The sequence below is a fragment of the Mesocricetus auratus genome, unplaced genomic scaffold (genome assembly GCF_017639785.1).
Source record: "Mesocricetus auratus isolate SY011 unplaced genomic scaffold, BCM_Maur_2.0 Super-Scaffold_100676, whole genome shotgun sequence".
In the NCBI taxonomy this organism is placed as follows: domain Eukaryota; kingdom Metazoa; phylum Chordata; class Mammalia; order Rodentia; family Cricetidae; genus Mesocricetus; species Mesocricetus auratus.
In genome coordinates this window covers 55,799,827-55,825,302 of record NW_024429266.1, presented here as the reverse complement: position 1 = coordinate 55,825,302, position 25,476 = coordinate 55,799,827, and the positions used below count along the sequence as shown (strand labels likewise).

General features: G+C 47.1%; 1 protein-coding gene across 6 annotated transcripts in view; it reads right to left on the bottom strand.

Annotated features, from left to right (window-relative positions):
* Positions 1-7,874: 7,874 nt before the first annotated feature.
* Atp2b4 (ATPase plasma membrane Ca2+ transporting 4) overlaps positions 7,875-25,476 on the bottom strand; it is a 108,700-nt gene continuing 91,098 nt past the window's right edge. For 3 of the 6 annotated variants that reach the window (XM_040738534.1, XM_040738533.1, XM_040738535.1), the window contains 6 exons: positions 24,611-24,802; positions 23,882-24,095; positions 22,837-23,048; positions 21,541-21,648; positions 20,121-20,297; positions 7,875-12,243 (listed from right to left, as the gene is read on the bottom strand). In XM_040738534.1, the coding sequence (XP_040594468.1) occupies positions 11,938-12,243; positions 20,121-20,297; positions 21,541-21,648; positions 22,837-23,048; positions 23,882-24,095; positions 24,611-24,802 (1,209 nt within the window). In that variant the 3' untranslated portion in view covers positions 7,875-11,937. Of the gene's footprint in view, positions 12,244-16,749; positions 16,925-20,120; positions 20,298-21,540; positions 21,649-22,836; positions 23,049-23,881; positions 24,096-24,610; positions 24,803-25,476 lie in introns of all 6 variants that reach the window. The other 3 variants (XM_040738536.1, XM_040738537.1, XM_040738538.1) reach the window with 2 other exon arrangements.

The window sequence follows — 25,476 nt, the reverse complement described above, 5'->3', positions numbered from 1 at the left end:
TCCTGTCTTTGGTGTGTGTCTGTCTCCCTGAGTGGCCTCTGAAGCGCTGGGGGCAGGAGAGTGGAATTCTCTCCTCCTGGAGCTAACTGGGCCTCTCACTGGTTTTCTTCAGTGTTTCTTGATGCTCAGTCCGTGATGCACAGATGGCTGAGATACTGGGACTGCTCAGTGGCTTTTCATTCTTCCTGCTGGGCACTGGTACCAAGGGACAAGGACGGAGCCCTCACAGGAAGGAAGCCTGGTCTCTCGTGCCTGGTCTTTGCCCTGCAAAGGTGTTAACAGTGGCTCTGATACTGGGGGGGGGGGGTCCAAATTGCCTTGTGTGAAAGAATGAAAAAACAAGCCAAACCAGACTTCCTTTTTTGGAAGTTTTGGGGCTGGGCAGATCTTCGATGACAAGAACAGTCTATGGAGGCGTCCCTCCCCATTCGTTTGCCATCCCTGAGGCCTTTCCAGTACAGACAGGTCTGAAACAGAACAAAGGCAGCAAACACCTTCCTTTTGAGCTAAAGATGTGAGAAAACTGGTACAGCTCCCTCCCTTCTCTGCTCCCCACCTCCACTGCACCCAACACCTTTGAGCTGTTTGCGGAACTTTCAGAAGGCCAGGATGGGGGCGGTTGCTGCACGCTCAGGGCCCTGGTGGGGGAGGTGATTGGTATTGTAGACAGATAAGAAAGTTCCAAGGACAGACCAGGCCTCTGCCTTCTTGGTTCTTCTGGGATTTTCTATCTAGCAGCCTCTACAGTGTCCCTAGAGACCCACCAGCCTGAGAGCCACGGAACAGTGGTGAGGAGGTGTGGCCTGAGGAGGGGGCGCTGCTAAGAACAACTCCGTTTCCTCAGGCCCCCAAGGTGCAAGTGCCAGAGAGCCTGCCTCTAAGAGGACAAGCAGACTGCTGACCTCTGGGCCCTGACAGGAAAGGGTGGCGGCCAGCACAGGAAACAATGGCAGTCATAGTAGGAATCAGATGGCTGTAGCACCTCTCGGGGGAGCTGAGTGGGGCACAACACCTGCTTGTGGTCCAGATGCTAAATGTGACAGCGAGAGCCAGAAGATGGAAGGTGTAGGGCAAGGCTGTTTCCTTTCTCTTCTATTTCAAGACAGGGTTCCTTTGTGTAGCCCTGGCTGTCCTAGAACTAGTTCTGTAGACCAGGCTGGCCTCAGACTCAGATATCCGCCCGCTCCTGCCTCCCAAATGCTGGGATTAAAGGTGTGTACCACCAAGGCCTGGCTAGGCTTTTGTCCTTGTGTCTCTGATGAGAGGGAAACTCCTAGCAATAACTGAAGGGCCAGTATTGGCTCAAGACCCCCAAGACCAAATTGGTAGCACTAAGATTTATTTGTCCCAGGGGGACAAAAAGGCAGGCAGTTAGAGACAAAGGCAGGAGATAGAGGACAAAGAAGGGGAAAGGGACGAGGGAGAAGGGATGTTGGCTAGGGGAAAGGATGACAGCTGCCACAAAGGACTGCCTCTGGTCAGAGGAGACAGGTGTGACCCACAGGCAAACGGTGGTTTATTAGAGTAAAAGGGGAACCTCCTGTTAGGACTAATTGTTTAATTTTAATTGGACATGTTAATTAGGTGAGCCAAAGGGGCCTTTTGATTGCTGGACTTTGGTAGTCAGCCTCAGGAGGAGGAAGTGGCCGAATAAGGGAATAGACCTCAGTGGCTAGCTTTAGGGATGTCATCTAATGGTTTTTAGCAAGGCAGAGGGAATGGGGGAGAAGGACAAGGCCTGCCAGAGCCATGTTGCTATGCTCGGGCCAGCTAGTGTCCCTTCAATAGCCATTGTGTCATTTCATTGACTGGATGTTCCAAACACATGAGGGTGGCATTTCCTTTTTATTATTTTGTGTGCCATAGGACAAAGGCATGGCAATGGAACTTGGATCCTTCTGTACTCTTAGGAGGTTAGGTCACCCAAGGTAAAGCTTTTCTTGTTTTCTAGATCACAGCCACATATTAGACATAACAGTGGAACCCCTTTAAGCTGCAGATCATGGCACCCTCTGTTAAGATTCTCCAATGAACTTTGATCGCATAGAGGCCTCCAGGCTCTGAATTAGCCATTTTCACTTTTCCAGTGAGTCACTGAGGCCCCCAAACAAATGAGACCGCCGCCTCAGGGCTGTTCTGTTCACCCATCTGTCTCGTGCTCCCTTGACCGTTTATCTCACCTCACTTTCTACCCTGGCCCTAATCACCCCTTAGCATGCTACATACTTGCTTTGTCTTTTTCCCACGACACTAAATTCTGAAAGGCTGGTGGTGGTGATGGGGGGTGCTTCGCAGAATTCAACTTCAGTGCACACATGCCTGGCATGATCAATACTGTACTTGTCCAAAGGCGGGAGACAAGGGTACCATAATCCTCTCACAGACTTTGCTAGACACAATCGTGGTCAATGCCTGAGCTGATTTAGAAAAGAAGCCGCACACTTGAGGGATGAGGAGCATTTGTCTTTGATACGGATACAGGTGGCTGGGCCTGAGGGGAAGCCTGCTGGCACATGTCCTGGTATGCGGTAACGTTCAAAGCACACAACTATGCTGCATTCCAGGGAGATAGACAGTGGGAGAGAAATTCCATCCAGGCTCCGATAGTTATTAATAACAACTAAAGACTAGAGGAGAGATGGAAAGAGTGTCAGAGTTGGAAAGACCCTAAAGTCAACCCAGCAAGTGGGCAGCAGGGTCAGGATCTGACACGGGCCTCTTACTTCCCAGGGCAGGTGCTTTCCACCTTGCCACAAAGGGTACCTCGATTCTTTCAAACTTACACCATTCCAGGGGCTTACAACTCTGGGTTTCCAAACAACTGTTCTTTCTACATCAAATTCCAAAACAGTTTTCCATTCTATTATACTATCAGCTAGATAATACTATCAACAGTCTGTGCTCCAATCACTAAGTTTTATTAGATTTTATTTGTGCATACGTTTGTTTAAAAAAGAGGGGGATACTTGAGGTGCCCAAAATTAGGCTTGTGTCTTCAAACATGTATTGTTGTATATGTACACACACAGCTGTGTGGTGTGTGTATGTGTGTGTGTGTGTGTGTGCATGCGTGAGTGCTCGCGTGCGCAATCCTATGTGCACATGGATCTGTGCAGGTCAGAGGTCACTCTTGGATGGTGTTCTCATTTTGAGAGAGGGTCTCTGGCACGTCCTTGTGTTCTGCCCGTCTTATCTGGGATTACAAGAACGCATCACTAAGCCTGGCTTTTTCACATGAATTCTGGGGATGGAACTCAGGCCCTTTTGCTTCCATGGCAAGCACTTTACCAACTCCTCAGACCTCTGTTTAACTTTCATTGTTGTTAAGTTAGCATCCGAATTTTAGAGCTGGTAGAGACTGTCTGTGTAGGAGGAAACCGTGTGCGCATACAGATGAGGTAATAATGGGCAGTTTACCACGCTGCTAAACACACCCACTTTAGGCATGACTAAAGACTAAATACGGACCTAGGCGGTGAACTACGTCACTAGCCAGGCCCACTTTTGGGCATGGCTAGGGGCGTTACAGAGGAAGGTATAAAAGACTGAACAACGGAAGTCTCGGTCTCTTTTTCCGGCTTTTGGCTTCCAGTTCGGCGGTGGAAAACTACTCGGCTCATCTGGGTTACTTGTTTGGTCTCTTGTGAGTAATTTCTACAATAAATACTTATTTTTACTTTCAGTAAGTGTGCCGTTTATCGTTGTAGCATCACTTCTGGATAAGCTAGTTCAGTGCATATGTCTGTGTGAGTTCATGAACTGGTTATTGGTGGTTGTGAGCTGCCTGATGTGGGTGCTGGGAACTGAACCCGGGTCTTCTGTAAGAGTAGCAAGCACTCTTGACTGCTGAGCCATGTCGCTAGTCTCCAAATAGAGAGATGACCAGAGAGGTTTCTGTTCTTTCTCTTAGGCATGAAGGCAACTGCACGTTTTTTGCTCTTCCTCCCCAGCCATGTGGTCTGAATGAGAATGGCCCCCATAAATTCATGTGGTCTGAATGACAATGGCCCCCATAAGTTCATGTCTGGATGCTTGGTCCCCAGTTGGTCTAACTGTTTGGGAAGGGTTAGGAGATAAGGCCTTGGTGGAGGAGGTGTGTCACTGGGAGGCTTGAGGTTTCCAAAAACTTGTGCCATTCCCAGTTAGCACTCTCTCTGCTTCATGGAGGCGCATGCCTTTAATCCCAGCACTTGGGAGGCAGAGGCAATCGGATCTCTGTGAGTTTGAGGACAGCCTGGTCTACAAGAGCTAGTTCCAGGACAGCCTCCAAAGCCACAGAGAAACCCTGTCTCGGAAAAAAAAAAAAAAAAAAGATGTAAACTCTCAGCTACTGCTCCATGTCACACTTGCTTGCCTCCTGCTGACATGCTCCCTGCTGTGATCATGGACTCATGAACTCTAAGTATCTGGAACCACGAAGCCCAGATTAAATGCTTTTATTTATGAGTTGTCTTGGCCATGATGTCTCTTCACAGCAATAGAAAAGTAACTAGTATACTAGTTCTCTCTTTCAAGTAAGTCTTCATATAGTTGTTTTTGTGAAATAGTATCTTATGTATTCTAAGCATCAAACCTTACTATGGTAGCTGAGAATGACCTTGAACTTCTGATTCCCCTGCCTCTCCCTAAGTACTGGGATTACAAGCATGCACTACTGTATCAGTTTATATGGTGGAGGGGACCAGTCAAGCCCTTAACAAACTGAGCTAAAGGACTAAAGGACATCCCTGGGTCTAAAGGACTGAGCATGTAGCTCTGTAGTACAGCACTTGTTGATAGAGAGACAGAGAGGGACAGAGAGACAGAGGGATCTCTGTAATCAATATCATAATCAAAAATTTAAATAGTCCTAGTGTGAACACCTGCAATTTAGAACAAGTCACTTCTAGAGCAGTAGTCCTAACACAGTAGTTGAACCAACCTAACCACTTGTGCTGTGTTGGGAAGAAGTCTGTGCAAAGGGAGATGGTTTTCTGTTGTAGGGACATGGAGAAAACTAAGTAGTAGCTGAGTTTGTACACAGGGCCTAGATCTGCTGTGGAGTAAGAGACAGATAGATCCCTCGGAGTGTGGAGGCACCAGCAATGCCAGAGCTTCTCAACCTGTTGGGTTACAAATCCTTTGGGGGTTATAGGTGTTGCTTAAGACCATCAGAAATATCAGATATTTACATTATGATTCCTCACAGTAGCAAAATTACAGTTATGAACTGGCAATGAAAATCATTTTATGGTTGGGAGTTACCTCAACATGAGGAATTGTATTAAAAGGTCATAGAATTAGGAAAGTTGAGAACCACTGAGCCATGCAGACAGTTCAAGTATTTGCTTTTCTTAAATGTCATGAAAAGTTGCTTAATTTCAGTCTGGCGGTGATGATGCACACCTTTAATCCCAGCACTTGGGAGGTAGAGGCAGGTGGATCTTTGTGAGTTCAGGGTCAGCTTGGTCCACAGAGAGTTCCAGAATAGCTAGGGTTGCACAAAGAAACCGTGTCTCAGAAAACAAAGCAAAATAGATAAAGCAAAAAGCTTAATTTCTGGTTGTTTTTTGACTTCTCAAACACACAAATTATTAACTCCTTAGTTTAAGTGTAGAGATGGCACACTGTATGTGTGAGACATCTTTCTCTTAGAGGTGGCCCGTTGTGTGTGTGGCATGGTCTTTTTGGAGATGGCAGTGAGGTCATTATTTCAAGGAGCATCTCGTGTTTTCAGGGTGGGGAATGGAGCTACCCCAGGGAGGTATTGCTGAAAACAGTCTCATGAGAGAAGACAAGCTAGGAGTCAGAGCCAGAAAGCACCAGTTTCCAAGATGAACATTTTCTGCTCTACACACATATCAGGCTCTTTCTTTTTGTTGTAAACATCTAGTCCCAAATAAACACACAGAGGTTTATATTAATTGTAAACTGTTTGGCCAATGGCTAAGGCTTCTTATTGGCTCTCTCTTAATTATTAACCCATTTCTATTAATCTGTGTATCTCCACGTTGTCTTGGCTTACTGGTGATGCCGGCCCTCTTGCTCCCTTGTGACTCACTCTCTGCGTTCCTCTTCCTAGACTTCTCCTAGTCTGGTAGCCCTGCCAATACTTCCTGCCTGGCTACATCCTGCCTGTCCATTGGCCAAAACAGCTTTATTCATCAACCAATAAGAGAAACATATATTCACAGCATACAAAAGGACATCCTCCATCATTTTGTTGTTGTTATTTATTTGAGACAGGGCTCTCTACATACCCCTGCCCATCCTGCAACTCACTCTGTAGACCAGGCTGGCCTTGAACTCACAGAGATCTGCCTGCCTCTGCCTCCTGAGTGCTGGGATTAAAGGCAAGTGCCGCCACCACCACTCAGTTGAGCATGCTCTTTTTCATGTTCACTTGGGCCCAAGGGACCCAACTGGCCTTTACATCCCATTGAACCAATGTCTTAAGATATAGCAATCTTAGTCAGACAGCATTCCCTACCACATGCTGGATTAGTTGGTTGTACTTTTAAGATCTAATTCTTAGACGGCCAGTGGTGGCGTGAGTTTGAGGCCAGTCTGGTCTACAGAGCTAATTTTAGGACAGAGAGAACCTGTCTCAAACAACAACAAAAACCCACCACCACCAATAAAAATCTGATGTATTAACAGAGAAGATAGAGGCCCAATGAGGATAAGATAGGAGAATAAAAGGAGAAATATGGGGTCATGCTTCAGAAAGGATCTTACAGGTGTGTGTGGGGCATGGGACTAGGGGTATGTGTGGACATCCTTTCTAGAAAGTGCATTAGAAGGGCACTTACAATGGGGAAAAAGCAAGTGCTACTATGACTGTTTTATGGCTTCTGTTATCAATAAGGCCCTAACTCCTTCAAAGTTTAAATTTATTTAAATTAGTTACTTCCCAGCCTCCATTTTAAAGAAACCAAGCGGTCAGTGTGTCCATGCCTATGGAGAGCAATCTGGGACTGGCAAGAAAGCTGGGAATAATCCCTAGGCTGAGGGCTGGAGAGATGGCTCAGTGGTTAAGAGCACTTGCTGCTCCCAGCACACACATGGAGGCTCCCAAACATCCTGAGTCTAGTTCCAGGGTAGCCAAAGACATCTTCTGACCTCCTTGGGCACCAGGCATGAGAAACACAGACATACATGCAGGCAAAACTCATACACGTCAAAAAATTGTCTTTAAAGATGTAGCCTGAAAGAGTTTTTTCCATCCAGGCCGGTCCCTGCTTTTGAACCAGCACCTTCAGAGAGACCACCTGGCTGACTTTCACCAACATACTTTTCTTAAGGAATCCTGGGCAAGAGACAGGGTTCTTTTCTAAAGGGGGTGACTTAAAAGGGAACAGAGAACTTTGTTGTACATCTGACTGTGAGCTACAAGGAGTCATCTGAGAGATATGACGGTCCAGAAGGTAAATGACTTATCTTCTCTGATCAGAAATTGGAGACGGATACCAGCCATGATGCTCAAATGTAATGAATGGAACATTAAAAACAAAACAGCTATGGGAAGAAGTAGTGGAGAATGTCTGTAGGAAAAGCAGTTACTATAATGGGGACTAACCTTGTCGAAAGGCATTTTAAGAAAAGGAGGATGGAAGGTGAGGAGGAGGAGGGAACAGGGAGTGGGGGAGGTGTCCTCTTGCTTATCCTTCCCAGGGACCCAGCTTTCCAGGACCTGGATAGCAAGCTCTACCCAACTCCAACTGTGGAGTGTACAGAAAAACTAGTTCTTCAAGGCAAGAGGCTGGTCCCCAGGGCTGTGGGCCCTGAAGGAAGCATGTCACAGGAAGGGACAAGCTTGGGCCCTGTGTTTGCTCCTCAGCCCCCACAGGTCCAGGGGTGAGACCCAAAAGTGGAGACACATGGAAGACAGAACATTAACAAGTGGGCATGGGTTTTTATTCTCAGTGCATGACATTAGTTTCTTCTCATCAGCAAAAAGCTTTATTGGTTCAAAAAAATTAACCCTTTTAAAACTCCTCTTCCCGTGTCAGTGAGACGATACAGTTGCATTACACATTTGTCAGTTTATAGCATCCCCCCCAAGAACCATATAAATACATGCAAAACATTATACATAGAGCTTAAATAATATAAATGCAAATACAGATTGGGTGCACTGTTAAGATGAACTGCAAACTATGGCAACACACGCTAAGATATACATTGCTTTGCTATCATCATGTCTGTCATGCAGACTACAACAGTCAATTTTCTGTTTTTTTTTTCCTTTTGTACAAAAATACCAGTGCTCATTATACTAGTTACTGAGAAGAAACTCAAAATTCCTATCTGCATGCCGATTAGAAAAGATGGCATAGATCCATTTGTTGGCACATATATATGGCATATTTACATATGGCATATATACACATGGGGAGAAAACACAAACCAAAGGCCGATTCAGTTGCAGGGAGCTCACCTCCCTTTGCCTCCCCCAAGAAGAAGAAAGGGGATAGCAGACCTAACTGCAGAGCTGGGAAGGCAAACGTTCTGGCTCTGAGCTGAATGGAGAGGAGGGAGGGTGTCTGGTCTACTGAGGAGGAGGCTGGGATGGCTTCAGGACAGCAGGCATTGTAACTGCCCACCCCCACTGGTGCCATGGGTAGACCCCAGACGTAGAAGGTGGCTGAATGTGCGGACTGCAATGGTACCACAGTAAGGGTAAGGCGAGGGATGGGGAGAAAGGGAAGGATACAGGAGAGGATCCAGGCATATTCAAGCTTGCATGCTCCTCTGGATTTTCGGCAGTGAGGTAATCACTCTGATTGACCTGTGTAACTCTCCCCTAAAGCTTGAAGGAAAACAGAATTCCAAACCTGAGGAATTCACGTGTGCCCAGAGGGAGTCTAGCTGGTCTCTCTTACATCTTTTGGGATGGGAGAAGCACTTTAAAGGACAGTGAAGGGCTGTTGAGAAGGACCTAGTCCTCAGACTGCCAGACAGAGCTAGAAGCAGCCATTGCTGTATTTGTCTTTTCCAATTTGGAGCTCAGTCTCCCATCTGCTGTATTATACAAAATAGGAAGGTGTCTCAACTCAGATTCATGCACAAAAACTCACTAATGGGATCACTCTAGGGGAAAAAGGGAGTGCAGGAAGCATAAAGAAATGCAAGCCCCACGTCAGAGTTCCCTTGCTGACCAGGAGAGACTGTCACTGACAACACTCTGCCAGCGAACTCCTTCGAAACAGAAGTCCAACTGGCCCTCACCCCTGGTTACCAACAAGCCTGGCACTCCTCCATGGCAGCACACATCCATGTCCTGACAGTCGAGAAGCCTCTTCCAGTGGTTCCCTCACTACCTGCAGGTTCTTACCCGTTTTTCTAGGTTTATCAAAAGACAGCTCTAGAATATGTTCTCTTTCTCCCCACCAGACCTCTTTCAAATCCAAAGCACCATTTAGGGGAAACTATTATTAACTTCTGTCATAGGTACTCACTGCCACCTGGATCACTGAAACTGAATAGAAAAAACATATAAAAACATATGCACAGAAATACTTGAACTTACTCAATTCCATATCAACAAAATTTATAATTAAAAAAGTCTATAACCAACATTTTCCCCCTAAATATAAAGATGGCTGTTTGGAGAAAGGAAGTATGGTATATTTTTTTTAACCAACTGCAAATATACTGAGCCACTTGTCATGTCAAACAGCTGGGTGTGTGCTCCCCTCTATGGTGCTTCATGATGGCACTTTATTTGAAATTCTTTAAATATATATATGGCTGACTCAAAAATATTAGTTTCTGATCTAAAGAAAACTATTTTTGCATAATATTTCTATATTTTTCTCTCTCACTACGGAAACTAGAACATGCGCGCACACACACTCAAACACACTCAAACATACACACACATACACAACAACTATTGACTTTGAAAAAGTAGACATAAAGCCCTCGAGAGAGACCTGCCAGGCACCACAAAAGTCTCTTAGGAGCAAGGATGGTAAAATGGCCTTCGGAGCTTGTTATTGGCTTGCTTTTAAAAAATGATCTGAGGTAATAAAACAGTTGACAAATTCAAATCTTCTAATGTACTAAACATGTGTGTATGTGTGTGTGTGCATGTGTGTGTGTGTGTAATTAACAACTCAAGTGAGCTGTTTTTTTTCCATGAGGAAAGACTGCTGAAGTGTGTAAGCTTTACAAAACCCAAGTGAAAGCCTTCTCCCTGTCTCCTATAACGATGGATTATGCTGTATTGAGTGTAGAATGGTGGTTGTTTCTACACTCACCCTACCTTGGCAGCCTGGGTGAAAAGTGGGGAGGGAGGAAGATCTCTAGAAGAAAGGCTAGGAGTAGACAAGTTCATCTTGCCTTTCCCTCCCACGTGGAAACCTGGCAGTTCTCATGAGCCTCATGCATCCTTTTCTATTCCCATCACCATGGAGAGTGGGAGGCAGGCTTCACTGACGTAACAGGAGATGGGACTTGGGGACATAAATTTGGTCCACCTGCACAAACAAGATTAGATCAGCAAAGTAGGGATACAGATGGAGCACCTGGGAATGTGCCTCCAGCTTGTCCCAGTAAGGCGAAGTCCCTTTTGGTGACATTCCCAGCTCCTGAGAGGTGGGTGGGCAGAGGATGTGTCCGGGTGAAAAGGCACGGGCTTTCCTGGGTAGCAGTGGAGATGCTCAATGCTGAAGGCTGGAGGAGGGGGTATGAAAGCGAGGAGAGAGGAGGCAGGAGCTTTCCGGGAAGGGCCCTTTGCTCCTTGACAGAACACTGTCAGGAAACCTCCTCTTTTGGATGTGTATTTTCAACAATGGAATATTTTCAAAAGTTGGGGACCTCCTTTGAGGTGGAAAATATGGGGCACAACAAAGCATAGAATTAGTAAAGTGAAGAGAATGTCAAAGCTGGTACTCAGGCGCCCAACCTGTGGGGAGGTTCCTCAGATCCGGTGGATTGGTTCTTTAGCCCTTCCCAAGGCTTCTTGATACTCATTCCCCCAACAGTCAGCTCCTGCCCTGGGAGAGCCTTGGCAAATACCCTTGAAAATAGTCTGCTTCAGTGATTTCTGGTCCTAGGCCTGCTCCAGGTTGGTCCTGAAACTTCTCATCCAGCTAGGAGACAGGGTCATGTCCCATTGATTCTTTTGCTACCACCTTAGGCAAGGAGGAAGCTCAGGCCTATGGTAAAAACTATACATTATACATATGCAAGCGTCATGGTCATGGCTGATTTCCCTGGCACTTAAAAACCCTGACACACCCAAGAAGACAGATGGACATTCAGAAGTTGGAGCTGACCTGATGAGAATAGGGAAATATTTCATCAGTTCATTTGCTTCAAAAAGACCATTTTAGCCTGCCTCTAGAACAAAATGAAAGGTTCTATTGGGGCCAGAAGGGGCCAAAGTCGACTCAACTTGTACATGTCCTTTCCATTCTCTTAATTACCACAACTTAAAAAAAAAGTAAGAGGAAGGATGATAAGGGTCATATAAGAACCAAAGAACCCTGGGGAGGTCAGACTGAAGGGCAGGGAGAGCTAGCGGCCTTAGGATATGCATTTTCAAAATAGGAAAATATGTTCTAAGAATTACCAGTCTACTGAAACACAAACACAGGGCATTTGTCTCTCCCTGAGCCCACAACTTAGCTTGTAAATGGCAGAAACTCCTGAAGTCTCCAAGTCAGGAAGTGGTGACACATGTGGGAATGCTGTGGAGACTCTGGGTTGGGTGATGCCAGGAGGATTGTCATCATTTCTTTAAAAATGAGAACTGGTATACCTAAGGAGCAGATCAGGGTTTGACCGAATCCTTGTAGTCTGTGTTCTTGTTTCTTCATGGCCAGGTGGGGGTTCTCACACACTTAGGAACGGCTGACATAACAGTGACAAGTCCCATCATCACTTTATAGACGGGATAAATGATAAAAGAATTAGGGAACGCAGGGACGGGAATCAGAGAATGGGAGTTCAAACTGATGTCTCCAGGCTTTGCAGAGGGCTGTCGGAATGGGAGGCAACGATTTGCACTTGGTTGCAATCCACGGCACTGTTGTTTTTGTTGTCATATGGAGTGGCCTCACCATCTAACAGAGGCACCCTAGTCTCCGCCTTAGGAGCCGATTCAGGATCTCCCTCTTGATCATCCTGGAATGACTGTGGAAACTCATCATCTGCATTGTATCCAGGCTGGGTCATGAAGTGGTGGATGGAGAGTTGGTTCCTGGGTTTATGAACGACTTGATGGAAATTATGGAACACTCTGACCACTTTGATCTATACCAGGGGAACGAGAAAGAGGATGAGAAGACAGGGAGGTGAGAACTGGCAAGCAGAACAAGAAAAATGAGTGGTTTAAGGAAAGAAACAAAACCCCAACTATGAAACACAATGGCTCAACAACCCAAACCACCACAGGCCTCAAATCTCAAGCACAAGGTGTGAGTGAGTGAGGCAGACAGTAGGGCATTTCAAAGGGTGCATTCAAAAAGGTAGCACAAAGCAAATTTAGCATTCCCAAACAATCCACTCTGAAAATGAAATCAAACCAAGAGACTCATTAGTTCTTTTTGATAGAGGCCAGTGTGTCAGAACTAGGTTACATTAATGGGCAAACTTAAAAGACAATCCACACAGGTGGCTTTCTGTGTTGAAGCCAAACCTTTTGTGAGTGTGGGAGGGGAGAATTGCACACTGTGGCTTTGTTATCTGTTAAGCCCCATCAAAGAGCCAACATTCACCAATCTGCACACAATAAACACTGGGTGACAAGTGACCGTGGGTACTGTGCAGCCAGGCAGACAAATCAATCTTCATTCCACAGCATGCAGGAAATTAAAAGTCCCTAACTGTTCAGTCAGAAGACATGCACATGTTTGTAACCCCACAACCTCAACTGTGTCTCCTACCCCTCAAAAGCAGAGCTCCTCCTCTCCATACCCTCTCCTAGAAGACGCAGATACAACACAGGGTGTCAAAAGAAGCCTTGCCCTGCCTACTGAAGAAGGTCCGGGGTTCACCATTCAAGTGTACATCCATGTCTGATCCACAGCCATGTTGCCCAAACCCAACAAGTAAATTCATGCTGTTTGCCCAGCCATGTGCATATTGGGCAGAGAATATGACCTTGTGTGAAGAAGCGGAGGACCAGGAGAGAAACTTGATCCAGGAAGCCGGCTACCAATAACTGACTTCTCTGACAGGACAGTTGAAAAGAATGAAGAAAGGAGACACTTTGCAGTGTCCCTGGGTAAACGGGCAAACATATTGCCCTGTCAATCTTCATTTTACTACATAGAAGAAGGGACTCAAGCTGTCAGGAGTCCAGAGAAGACCAATTGCAATAAATCTCTGGAGAAGCTTTTGCGTAATCAGGGCATCAACTTATTTGCTGTTTTTGCTGTTGTTTTGCTTTGCTAATTTTACATTTCTGAACTGTGTTACTCAAGTGTGGCTTAGAATCTGGGCTGGTAGTTCGGGGTTCAGTGTGTGGGGGGAGTTGTGTGCCAGAGGGAACTGAGAAGGGAGACCAGGAAAGTCAGATGGTTATAGGATTGTTTTTTGTTGTTGGGGGAAGTGGTCAGTTCTACTCTGGTTCAGATACAGTCTCCCTCAGAAAAGAAACGAGGGGGATGCACAAATTGTTAAGGTTGGGAGAAGGTTAAGGAGTAATGGGTGGTGGGTTAACAGTGTCTCTTTTAGTCTTCTGCTGTTTAAATAAAAAAATATATATCCCTGGAGAAGAAGCAAGATCGTGGAGCATGCCGGGCGTTGGTGGCTCACGCCTTTAATCCAAGTACTCAGGAGGCAGAGGCAGGCGGACCTCTGTGAGTTCGAGGCCAGCCTGGTCTACAGAGTGAGTTCCAGGACAACTTCCAAAGCAATACAGAGAAACCCTGTCTCCAAAGACCAAAAAAAAAAAAAAAAAAAAAAATCGTGGAGCACACACAAACAGGCAAATAAACCAGCTGGGTTTTCTGTCCTAGGACTTCTCATTTTAAGATCCTGCAAAGATGTTGCCTACAGCAGCCTCACCATCAGAGCTTAGAAGGCAAGGGACTCTGCCACTGAACAGTCAGTCCAACTGTCTACAAAATGTAAAGGCGTCAGGGACCTGGTGGAGTGACAGTGAGGGTCCACTTTCTATTCTGTGGTTCTGCTCACCATCTGCTGGCGAATTTCACCAGTCTGGTTGCCCTGCTCAGATCTGTGCGAGAACAGGCAGAGTGGAGCCTACCTCTAACCTCTGTGTGGTCCCAAGTTTTCTGTAATCTATACTTGAAATATTTGAGCAAGACAAGTTAGGTTAAGCGAGCTCAAACTCAACACCCTCTCCCTTAGCCCTGGTATAAATAGTATGACCAAGGAATAGGTGGAAAACCGCCTATTGTATTGTAGCAGTATTTTTATCTGCTATTGTCATCTTCACAGAGTCATATAGGAGGGCAGGTACCTTTATGCCACTAGTTTACTGTCTTCTAGACTAGTGATTTTTAAATTTGTTGCTTCTAGGGTTTTTTCTTTTTTCTTTTTTAAGCAACTGGACACTTGATTGCAACAATTTTATGTGAAGTCCATTATAAAAGGAGTCGATTTGTGAAAGTTAGGGTCAGAGGGTCTGAGCCTATTTTATGACTTTTCCTTTCCCCTGTGGGGGCAATTAATAACACTCTTAAGGGTAAACAAATGAAGAAGATATAAGTGAAGAGGGATGAGCAGGTGAAAAAAAGGGAAACCTTTGGGGGAAGCCAAGAACAATCATTCAGTTAGAGTTCAGGACTTCTGGAGACCATGGGGAACCAGCTGCCTGTAAGGGAGCTCAAGCTTGGAGTCAGGGCCTGGGCCCAGGGGGTGAGGGAAAGGGTGAGCGATAGAGGCTTGGGGCTATGCGGGAATGCTCAACTCCAACACTGGCTCAGAGAACATGTGCTGATGGACAGCCACACAGTGTGTCACCACCTGATCCAGGGCTGGCATCTTCTGTGCCTGGAGCACAGGGTCTGGGGTGGGAACAAGGGAGGGCTATCGGAGCTTCGCACATCCCTCACTTAGCCAGCCAAAGCTTTCCTCTCCACACGTCATTTTTTAAAACTTCGGGGAAATGCTTCCTGAGGGGCTGATTGAAGGGTAATTCCTTCATGAGGCAGAAGCCCAAAGTAGGCTGAACCTCAGGTGAGTGTGGAGCATACTTTGGAGCTCTGATGATTTCTCCACGGGAACACTGTACTCTTCTACTCCCTATTCATAGGCTAGGAGTAGAGAAGTCTAGGGCGTCCTTCTGGATGGAAGCCGAGGGACCTTAGGGAGATCCGACACACAGCTGAAGTAATCTTAAGTGCTCTGAAATGGGCAAGCTAGAGAAAGCAGGTGTGGTCTGTCTCCTTTGGTCTGAACTTTTAGGGGCTCAGGGCATGGGGCCTACCAGCTCCTCTGGACTCCCTGGTCTCTCTCCGCCATCAAGTCTCTGGGGGCAGCCAGCACTGGCCCTTTCTACCAGAGAAGTGAATGACTAAGCAGGAATAAATGCAGAAAGAAAAGAGATTAAGTGAGGAATGAGGAAGGACTAGAGGGAGAGGTTTCTTTGCACTTTGCAGGACTAGGCTTATTTAGTGCCTTCAGGCCTGCCTTTGGGCCTTGAAGAAACAGCAGATATCACTGCACTTACACCCTTATTTCCAACTCAGACCTGGTCTGTTATGGGTAGCTAAAAGGCAAAAGGAAGCTCAAGCTTGGAAAACCTGCTTCACAGCCATGGGAACCACAGGCAATGCAACCTAGGGCTGGCTGTGGGGAGGGATGGACTTGGCACTCGAGTATCTAAAGTCCATAGGATGTGAAGGTGGAGGACCTTCGCTCACCATAGTGACTGCCTCCCTCTGCTCCCAATTCAGGGACAGTACAGGACCAGAAACAGGAAGGCATTAGCAAGCGGTCAACAATCTGGGGTGCTGGGGTGACACACGCCACCACATGGGTCAGAGAAGTTACATTTCTCCTACACATTGTGAATGAATTGGTTCTTGAACTACAGTTCTGTTTACGGTCATGTCTGAGAGGTGAGACAATACAGGTTGAACTAACTTCCCCTCTCCAATCTTGTTGCCAGCTAACAGTGCAGTGGTAGCCAAAAAGGCTGCAATTATTGAACAAGTTCAGCATTGGCTCCATCAGGACAGGTCCTGGTTAACCCGTGGTTAGAGGCTCCCTCGCCCCTGGTAAAGAGACTTCCTAGGTCTTCACTGGGACTGACCTTATATCTAAACAGGTGAAGTTAGACTCAGAAGAGGAGGAGAGGCAAGACACAGCAAAACAATTCAAGAAAAGAAGCAGCAGCAATGCAGAGGGAAAGTCAGAAAACAGCATTATTGTCTTTAAGTTATTAAGGTTTAATAACTTTCCAACATTAAAAAAAAACAAACAAACAAACAAATGAGCCCGGCATTGGTGGCACACGTCTTTAATCGGGAGGCAGAGGCAGGCGGATCTCTGTGAGTTTGAGACCAGCCTGGTCTACAGAGCAAGTTCCAGGACAGCCTCCAAAGCCACAGAGAAACCCTGTCTCGAAAAACAAACAAACAAAAAAATCAAATGAAAGGTTATACAGCCTGGTTTTAACCAGGGTTGGGGGGAGGTTTTTTGTTTTTTGTTTTTGTCTTTTCTTTAAGTCCAAAGCTCAAAGGGGAAAAATGAAAAGGATAAGTAACCACGGCTGGTTAAAGTGGATGTCACATGCTCTCTTGTGGTCGCCTTAGCAAATCATGCATTGAACAGACTCTCACTCACTGCCCATAGGAGGAGCTGTAACAGCGGAAGAGGTGGAAGGGGGAGATTTGACTGGTGCAACTGCAGTTGAATAGGAGCTAGGAACCAGTTTTACATCAAGGTGCTGGCTCATGTTCTGTCGCTTTAGGACTCCCTTAAAAGAGGCTCCCGTCTGGAATGTGTTAATTACTTCAATCTGCAAAGAATCAGAGAGTGAGACAGCATTGCTCCACAGTCAGAGAGGAGGGAGGAAGAGGAAGGCATGATCAGGAGGGCAGGGGGGGCGGGGATGGAAAGCAAGAGATATTCCCACAAACCCAGAGCAGCCGGTGAGGATGGGGTTGGGGAGGGCGTTAATTGCACATCATACTTCATTTAAGGACAATTTGCTATGCATTTTCAAACCCCAGCTGCGATTCACGTTTCTTTCCCCTGTAGCCTACGATGGACATGTGTCAAAAGGCCTTTAAAATGTAAAGGATGTCTCCCTACCACTAACAGCTAGGCAGTAAGTAGCTCATTCACCATTTTGACCTGTACTCTTAAAGATAAGGCAGATAAACTGACATACTGGAAGCAAAGTATATATTAGTGAAATTTAAGGCTCAGGAGCCTCAAAACCAACTAAGTCAACCAGTTATTTTTACAAAATTTCCCAGGAAAATAACACATGGGTGGCCATGGTGGAAAGGCTGCTAGACTGAGCTGCTTAGTTTGGATGAGGTGTTTGTCATGAGTGGAGTTCAGGTGGCCAATTAGAATTCTACTCATTGCATTACGTAAGAACTGGAGACCTGCCCTGGCAGACCTGCTGACGAGAGGTCACCAGTTTCCTAAGAACTGGCACCCCAGTGGTTGGTGGTGCCTGGAAGCTACAACTCTCAAAGTCTTCCTGCCGAACAGAGCAGGTCTCTGGCTTTCAGCTTGCTCAACCTCAAGGACAGAGGCAATTAATAGCATCAATTTCCCACTGTGACTGTGATCTGGGGTCTTAATCAATCTATTATCCTTTTTTTTGACCCCTAAGTCATAAGGAACAAATAGAAAGGGGTTTTTTTATCCTTCTGAGATCCTTTGCGATTCCCCTTAGCAACGGCCTAGGAGGACAGGAAAGGCACTGTCTTTGTCCTGCCACTGATTCCCAGAAGATGAGGCCTATGCCACTTTTGTGTAGCAAACCTCCAGGTAGGCCATACAATACTTTAGGGGTACCTCCAAGTGGAGACCAAGGTTAAAACACCACCCTTCTCTGATTCATGCGCTCTTCTGTTTCAGTGGACTGAGGGCTGTAGGTGAGGGCTGCCCTTGGGAAGGTTGCAGCTCTTGGGAAGGTTGCAGCTCTTGGGAAGGTTGCAGCCCATGGAGATGGTAGAATCTGTTTTCTAGGTGCTTATAGTGTTACAAGGTCCAACTTCCACAATGAAATTATACTCCATGTTTACTGTTCAGCCCTTTAATTCTTCAAATATTTGCTTTCTAGTGCTTTTACCTCCCCTAAACTAAAGGGGAAGGGAAAGGGAAGAACTGCCTAGAACCAGGAAAAGGGAAATTCCAGCCACGACAATAAGGGGTTTTGTTAGGACCCTGAGGCTGAGCAGTTGATGGGGGTGGGAGGACTCAGATATGGAAGGTGCACTCAACACTGCCTTGGTACCACCAGTCAGGTGCCAATTACAATGGTATGGATGGATCTTGTCAATGGTGCTTGTTTTTTTTATTTGTTGTTTATTTGTTTTTTTTGAGACAGGGTTTCTGTGTAGCTTTGAAGCCCATCCTGGGACTCTATAGACCAGGCTGACCTTGACTCGTCAATGGCGTCTTTAATAGGCTGCCTTTGGAGCCCAAGTTAAGGCTTTTGCTTCTTTGTCTTGGAGGTAAGATCTAGCTATATAGCCCAGGCTGGCCTGGAACTAGGAACCCTCATCTTCCTGAGTGCTGAGATTATAGACATGTACTACCAAGCTTGATCTCAAATTGAGGTTTTAAGGTCATTCTGACCCAGCTATCTTATGTTCTAGCAGGGAAAGAAGTATGCCTAAAGCCACATGTGCAGGGAGATCAAACAGAGGAGTGTAGGGGAGGGCAGTGGGGGGGAGGTCCATGAATCTCAGCTCCCCAGAGGAAGACTGGCAAGAAGCAAGGAGGCTCTGGAAGCAGGGATCCTGGCCAGGGAAAAAAATAAAACAATCACACAGTAGAAGAGGAGGCGGGTGATCCTGAAGGGAAGAAAAGCAAAGAGATTAGTTTGAAAAGAGCAGACCCAAAGGACAGCAGCGGGGGCCTTGGGGGCGGGAGTCAAGACGCTAAGATCTACAGTCACCCAAGGGCTCAGTGGAAGGGGCGTGAGGCCATCTGCAGGTCACAGGTTGATTCCCTTCCTGGCAGAGAGAGGAAAGGAGCCCAGAGTTCCCCACCTGTGTCTTGCCCCCTTTTCTACCTGACTCGTTGCTCAGGGAAGGACGGGGTACACAGTTTTGAGTGTGCATTCATTTATCTTCCCTGTGCACCAAAACGGGGAGTGTTGGTCAGACAATTTTCTAAATCAGTCGAAGGCCAGTTTTTTGAAAATGATTATTTTGGGGATCTTTAGCCAAGGAGTAGGAAACAGGCTTTGCTCTAGAAAGTCCCCTCGAGATCTTGGAACTGATGGTTTGTTCAGGAATCTTGGGAATAAAACAGTAAAGGATTGAGGGGTGGAACAGAGGAAAAGCACTGTCAATGCTAAGGCTAGCCCACTCACCCAGAGGTAGTCATGCAAGGAAAGTGGAGAAAACAAGAGTTACTGTCAGGGCTACAAGCGGGAACTCACTGGTACTCCATGTCAGAAATCACAAGAAGGGGTTAGGAGAAAGGACAGTCTCTTCCTCTTTAGGAAGCAAGTCTGAGCCTTTCCAAAGATATCAACTTAATCACCAGGTTTCCCAGAGAGGCCAGTGAGTTTCTTTAACAAAGACCTCCCCAGATAACAGCTTTTATCACAACAGCTGCGAGAAGGCCATACCAAGTGACTCAGGGAAGCCCACTATTCATTCAAATTTTATAAAAATAGGGTCTCTTTTCCTTCTTTGGGACCAGGGAAGGACTACACAGTCCCTCTCCTGCATTCAAGACTGGTGTTGGAACAGACCTCATGTGGGAAGACAGCTCCACTGACAGACATGATGGGTGGGCTGTAGGGCAAACCACAGAATAGTGACCCACGGTCCAGTCTGTTACCTCCCAGAGCAGTTCCACAGAGACCTCTGGCCTTGTTGACCTTGAAGCTAAGGAGCAGTGAGCCTTAGGATGGGGGTAAGGGTGCTTGCTGGCTGCTGGGAATCGCCCCTTTCCTACCCCTACCCAGGATGGGGAGATCTCTTCTTTCAGGGTAAGGACAAGTCACTACAGAGTACCTGAGTCTGAATCCGGTTCAGGCCACGGAACCAGAGGATCTGGCCTCTGCGCAGTTCCATCTCAGCAAGATCAATCTCTTCCATTCCCTCAGCATCCTTGGTGATCTCCTCCTTGTCAGCGCCATGTCCAGCCTCCTTCAGGAACTTCAGAGACTTGGTAGGAATGGCAGAGATCACCTGAGAGCAGTCGCAGCAAAGAGGGCGACAGCCAAATTGGAGAAGAGACGTTAGCTGGCCTGGTCCTGGGGGCTCCTCTGCCTACGCCTTTCCCACCAGGACAGCACCAACAAGCACCAAACTGCCCAGAAGATTAGCCAGTTGTTCTAACTGCCAGCTCTTAGGAAGGTGCTGGTGTTCACGGACACACAGAAGGGAACTCAATTCCCATCATCTCTCAGCATGGGCCTTCCTACACTCACTCTGTCTCCGTTTGGTTCTTCCTTCCCAGTGGGATCCTTGTCTTTTGAGACAACACAAACTGCCGAGCTGGCACACAGGGGGAGGAAGTAGGGCTGGGGCAAACCACACTGGGAGGAGGAGGAGGAAGAGGAGGAGGAGGAGGAGGAGGAGGAGAAGGGCACTTGTACTTAGGGAGTTGAGGGCTGGGAAAGGAATAGGAAGACAATTAGCTAAGAGTCCCTCCTTCCTTAATCCCATCTTTATCTTGTGAAGGGGCACTAAAGCGTTCTCAGCTGAGACTTGAGAGCTGCAAAGAATCGCCCAGGCCAGAATAAAGGATGGTATTAAGGGAAGGATGAAACTCTTAGCTAAGCTGACATTCTTGTAATTAATACTGACACCCACTAAGTACTTATAATAGGTACTGTCGTATTTTTTGTTTAGTGACAATTAGTGATGATTCTGTTATCCTATGTTGAGACCCCCAATAAATGGAGTGGTTAGGTAACGTGCCCATGGCTACTCAGCTTGTGAAAAGGAGAAGGGTGGTTCAGGCCCTTCCAGTAAATTCCAGAGGCTGTGCTGATCTGTGTCACTCCCCCTCTGTTGCGCATGTGCAGTACTGATTTATCTTAGGTAGGAGCTGGGCATTCAACCAGAGAAAGCCACGGTGACACCACACCGAAGAGGCAGGGAACCCTGAACTACAGCATCGCAATAGCCCTGGCTAGACCGTTGCTTCATCAGAGTGATATCGACTCCGAACTCTTCAACTTTTAATGGAAAATTTCTATTTCTGTTTCAAAAAAAAAGCTAAGTTTTTGCAGAGAACATAACCCCCTGAAGTGAAGGCAGTGGTCCCCCCGCACCCCAAGTCGGAAGGAGCCTGAAGCCGTGATGGAGGGAAGGGGACGGGAGGTAAGACGGGATGAGACACTGGTATCTGTAGCCACTTGTCCCTCTCATTGTGAGAGGAACGGTCTACAGCCTTGAGGATCTGCAGAGGGCACCCCACACTCACCTGGCCCCACAAAAGTTCTCCAATCCCTATGAAAACACACCACAACCACTGCTCCAGGGTGAGGCTTGTACAGCTGAAGGGCTTACCCCCGAACTCCACGATGAAAATCTGAAACAGAGCAAAGGGCAGCCCGCCATGATGGAAGCATCTCCAGAGTCGGCCTTCCACCCACCAGGACTGACAGGGTGGTCAATGCCACAGCGCCCCCTGCAGGGCCAGAGTGGGGCAAGTCCTGATTCTCTTCTGGAACAGAAAAGACTCTAGAAGTGAAGAAAGGTGACAGATACAATCTTTATAGAGCACTTCAATGGGAATCATGCAGCCACTGTGACTATTGTGACGGTATTAATATGCAGCAGAGGAAGTTGGAGGCTTCCTGTGACTGACTGAGGCCAAAAGGTGCCAGAGGGAAGGGACAGCAGAAGAGGAGCAGAGCTAGGAATGGGGGTGGCGGATGGGGCTGGAGGGAGGGGTTCTGCTGGGAAAAAGCCAGCTTGTTTCTAAGGTTTATTTTTAAAATCGTGTGTGCATGTGTGTGTCTGTGTGTATATCTGCACATGTGTCTGTGTGGGGGTCTCTGCTCTCATCCATGAGCCACAGAAGCCAGAAGAGCTGAGTTATGAATGATGATGAGTCAAATGATGTGGGAGCTGGAATTCAAACACTGGTCTCTCTTACTGCTGAGCCACGTCTCCAGCTCCAGAAGATGGTCTTTTGTGCTGTGGCCTGCTTATAATCCTTTGTAGTCACATGCCTTGGCAACCCTCTGACTACAACAACAAGGGAGGAACTCATCTTTTCACCACCAGGCAACTGTGCTCTTGGCCCTAGTTCCTAGCAACAGGAGCTCAGCGTGTGCACCAATCCATCACTCTTCTCCGTGAACTGTGCAACATTCTCAAGCATAAGTCCATTCAGAACTGAAGGGCAGGGATGGGGAAGGGCTTGGGGGCGAGGAGCCTGCGCTACCAGTACATACACATTCCATATGTGCTGGCATGGGAAGGAGGCAGAAGCAAGTGGCCCTCTTCTTAGTCACTGTGTGGAACTTCTCTGCACATTTGGAAAGATCATGAAAGTATTCTACAAGTCAAATTTGTAGGTACCATGCTACCTTGCCCTGGAGCACCTGACTGGGCCCAGTTCTAGAACAAGGTGCACATGGAAGCAAACCGGGAAACCCAAAGTGTTTACTCACAGCCTTGGTCCCCAGGACTCCCTCTCTCCTCATCCTGGCTCCCAGCTTCTGCCCTCCATCCCCCAGCCCTCCGACCCCAACTCCAGATAGAATCTCACCTGGCAGAAGAATGTGCCTAAAACCACAGAGCAGAAAATGGCGTTGTGGTAGATGCCTGCAAAGACATTCTTCTCACCGTGGATCTTCCGGGAGTTGATTTCGTTGAAGAGCTGCATCAGCACAAAGGTGTTGAAAACAATGGTATAGTGCTGGCTGGGTGGCGAGTGGAGAGGCGCCTTCCTTCCGCTATCAATGTCAAACAGCCGCTCACCTGGTGGGGGAGGGGCCAGTATTAGAGGATGCCTGTGGCCTCAGTTAGGGTTCAGGTTGAGAGGGAACAGTTTGGGACAGCCATGCTGGTGGCTTGTGAACATTACAAAGTTCATTCTAATTGGTCAGCTTCTGAGTTACACTAGCCATTGAACATCTTATTTTTATTTATTTTTGATTTTTTGAGACAGGATTTCTCTGTGTAGCTTTGGAGCCTGTCCTGGAACTTACTCTGTAAACCAGGCTGGCCTCAAACTCACAGAGATCCACCTGCTGGGATTAAAGGCATGTGCCACCACCACCCAGCAGAACATTTTATTTTTAAAAATAAAACATTTAGAAATTACTTCAGGCATATGTACTTTATTTTATGTGTATGAGTGTTTGTCTGTATGTATGTCTGTATGTCACGTGTGTGTGTGTGGTGTTGCTGAAGGTCAGAGTTGGCATCAGATCCTTTGGAACTGAATTTACAGACGGTTGTGAACCACCATGTAGGTGTTGGGGTCTGATCCTGAGTCCTCTGTAAAAGCAACAAGTGCTTTTAATTGCAGAACTCTTTCTCCAGGCCCCATTAATGAAATATCTTAAATGTTGCTTCTGGTCTCAACATATCTGGTCTTGTCTGTCAGTTGGCCCCACTGGTACTTATATCCCTGTGGCTGCGCACTGTGGCCGTGTGCTGGGAATACACAGGCAGCACGTGTGGGGGAAGCTGCTATTACGTCAGTCAGTCCTTCACCGTCTCCCATACTGCATTCTCCTCTCAGCCATCCTCTGTCCCTAACAGATATAGCACCCAGCAGTTGCCCCTCTCCCCAAATTGTGGCTCACCAGCAAAGACAAGGAAAAAGACGACTGTGAGCTGATACACTGCATGGCCCAAGATGTTCTTCATCATGGTACGTGAGATCAGGGGCTTGTTTCGCCCGTAGGGGCGACGCCTCAGCAGAGAATCCGTAGGGGGCTCTGTGGCCAGGGCCAGGGAAGCAAAAGTGTCCATGATCAGGTTAACCCACAACATCTGCACTGCTTTCAATGGAGAATCCTGTAGGAAAAAGAACCAGGCCTTACAAGTTGTTCCAGAAAACCAGCCTGACTCACTCTCCAGTGCCACCATTCCCTTCAGGTGGCTTAGCTCCTGCTACCCACCAGACCTTGAATTTGGTTACCTAGGTACACAGGGACTTTGACATATTTATATAACTCCAAGCTCAGCTCTATAAGGGGAAAATAACATCTGTCTAGCAAGCTTGCTTCGAAAAGACAAAGATAACCCACATAAGTACATTTCACTTCCTCCAGGCCCCTATGGTTAGCTAGTTGCAAGCTCCATTTTCTGACCTTCAGACAGGCTTTACTTGTACATGCAAGATATCACCACATAAAAATGTTAAATTAATGGTAAGTAAACCATTACAGTGGAGTCTGTAAACCTGGTATAGCTAACTGTCCAAGTAGTGTTGGGAAACACCTGTCCTTAACTCCCGAGTAGGTACACTATACTCCCTACCCACGCTCCTCAGTCCTTAAGTCATCCCTGACATCCAAGCCCGGCCCAACCTGAGTGATACAGGCTCCAGTGAAAGCCACGATCACAGCTACCACATTGACAGTGAGCTGGAACTGCAGGAACTTGGAAATGCTGTCGTACACGTTCCGTCCCCACATCACTGCCTTCACAATGCTGGTGAAGTTGTCATCGGTCAGGATGATGTCTGACGCCTCCTTAGCCACATCTGTGCCTGCAATACCCTGAGGAGGGAGAGGAAGGCAGACAGACAGTGAGCAGCTAAATAGAGCATGTGGCACACTCTGAAACCCAGGGTCTAAAAACTCTGACCGCAGAACCAGGCATAGGCACTAGAGGGCACTATAGCCACAACAGGAAACAAAGGGGCTCCACTTGCCTGCTGCTCAACGGAAAAAGAATCCCTCAAGCGATCAAGATAAGGACTGTCATCCCCTAGTCCTTCTCAGAGCCTCTTGCCAGCACCCATGAGAGGTGTGTGCACACGGAGCTGAGCATGCCTCACCACCTGTGAGGTTTGTTCTCAGGAGACCCTGGTTTGAAAAGGCAGAGAAGTGATGGGTTGATGCGTAGGTGTTGGAAGTGGTCAGCCTGGCTAGGCTCCCACTGTGGCCACTGGGTCCACGGCTGCTTGGTGGTTGAAGAGAGACTATTACACATCTGGAGTCTGACATAATTGACTAACTGCTGCCCCAGATGAGGAATTAGGCATCGTTTAACAGTCCTCTCTCTCTCATCCTACTACTCCCTCAGTCTTAGCCTTGAAAGTGAGGGGGAAAGTCCGATGTATTCTATCTCCAAATTCCTACATTTCTTTTAACACAAGCAGGACTGAAGTCCATGTCTCCCCCAGCACCCTTTTGAAACTGTGCAGTTTGTTCTAGGAAAAGCGGTCTTA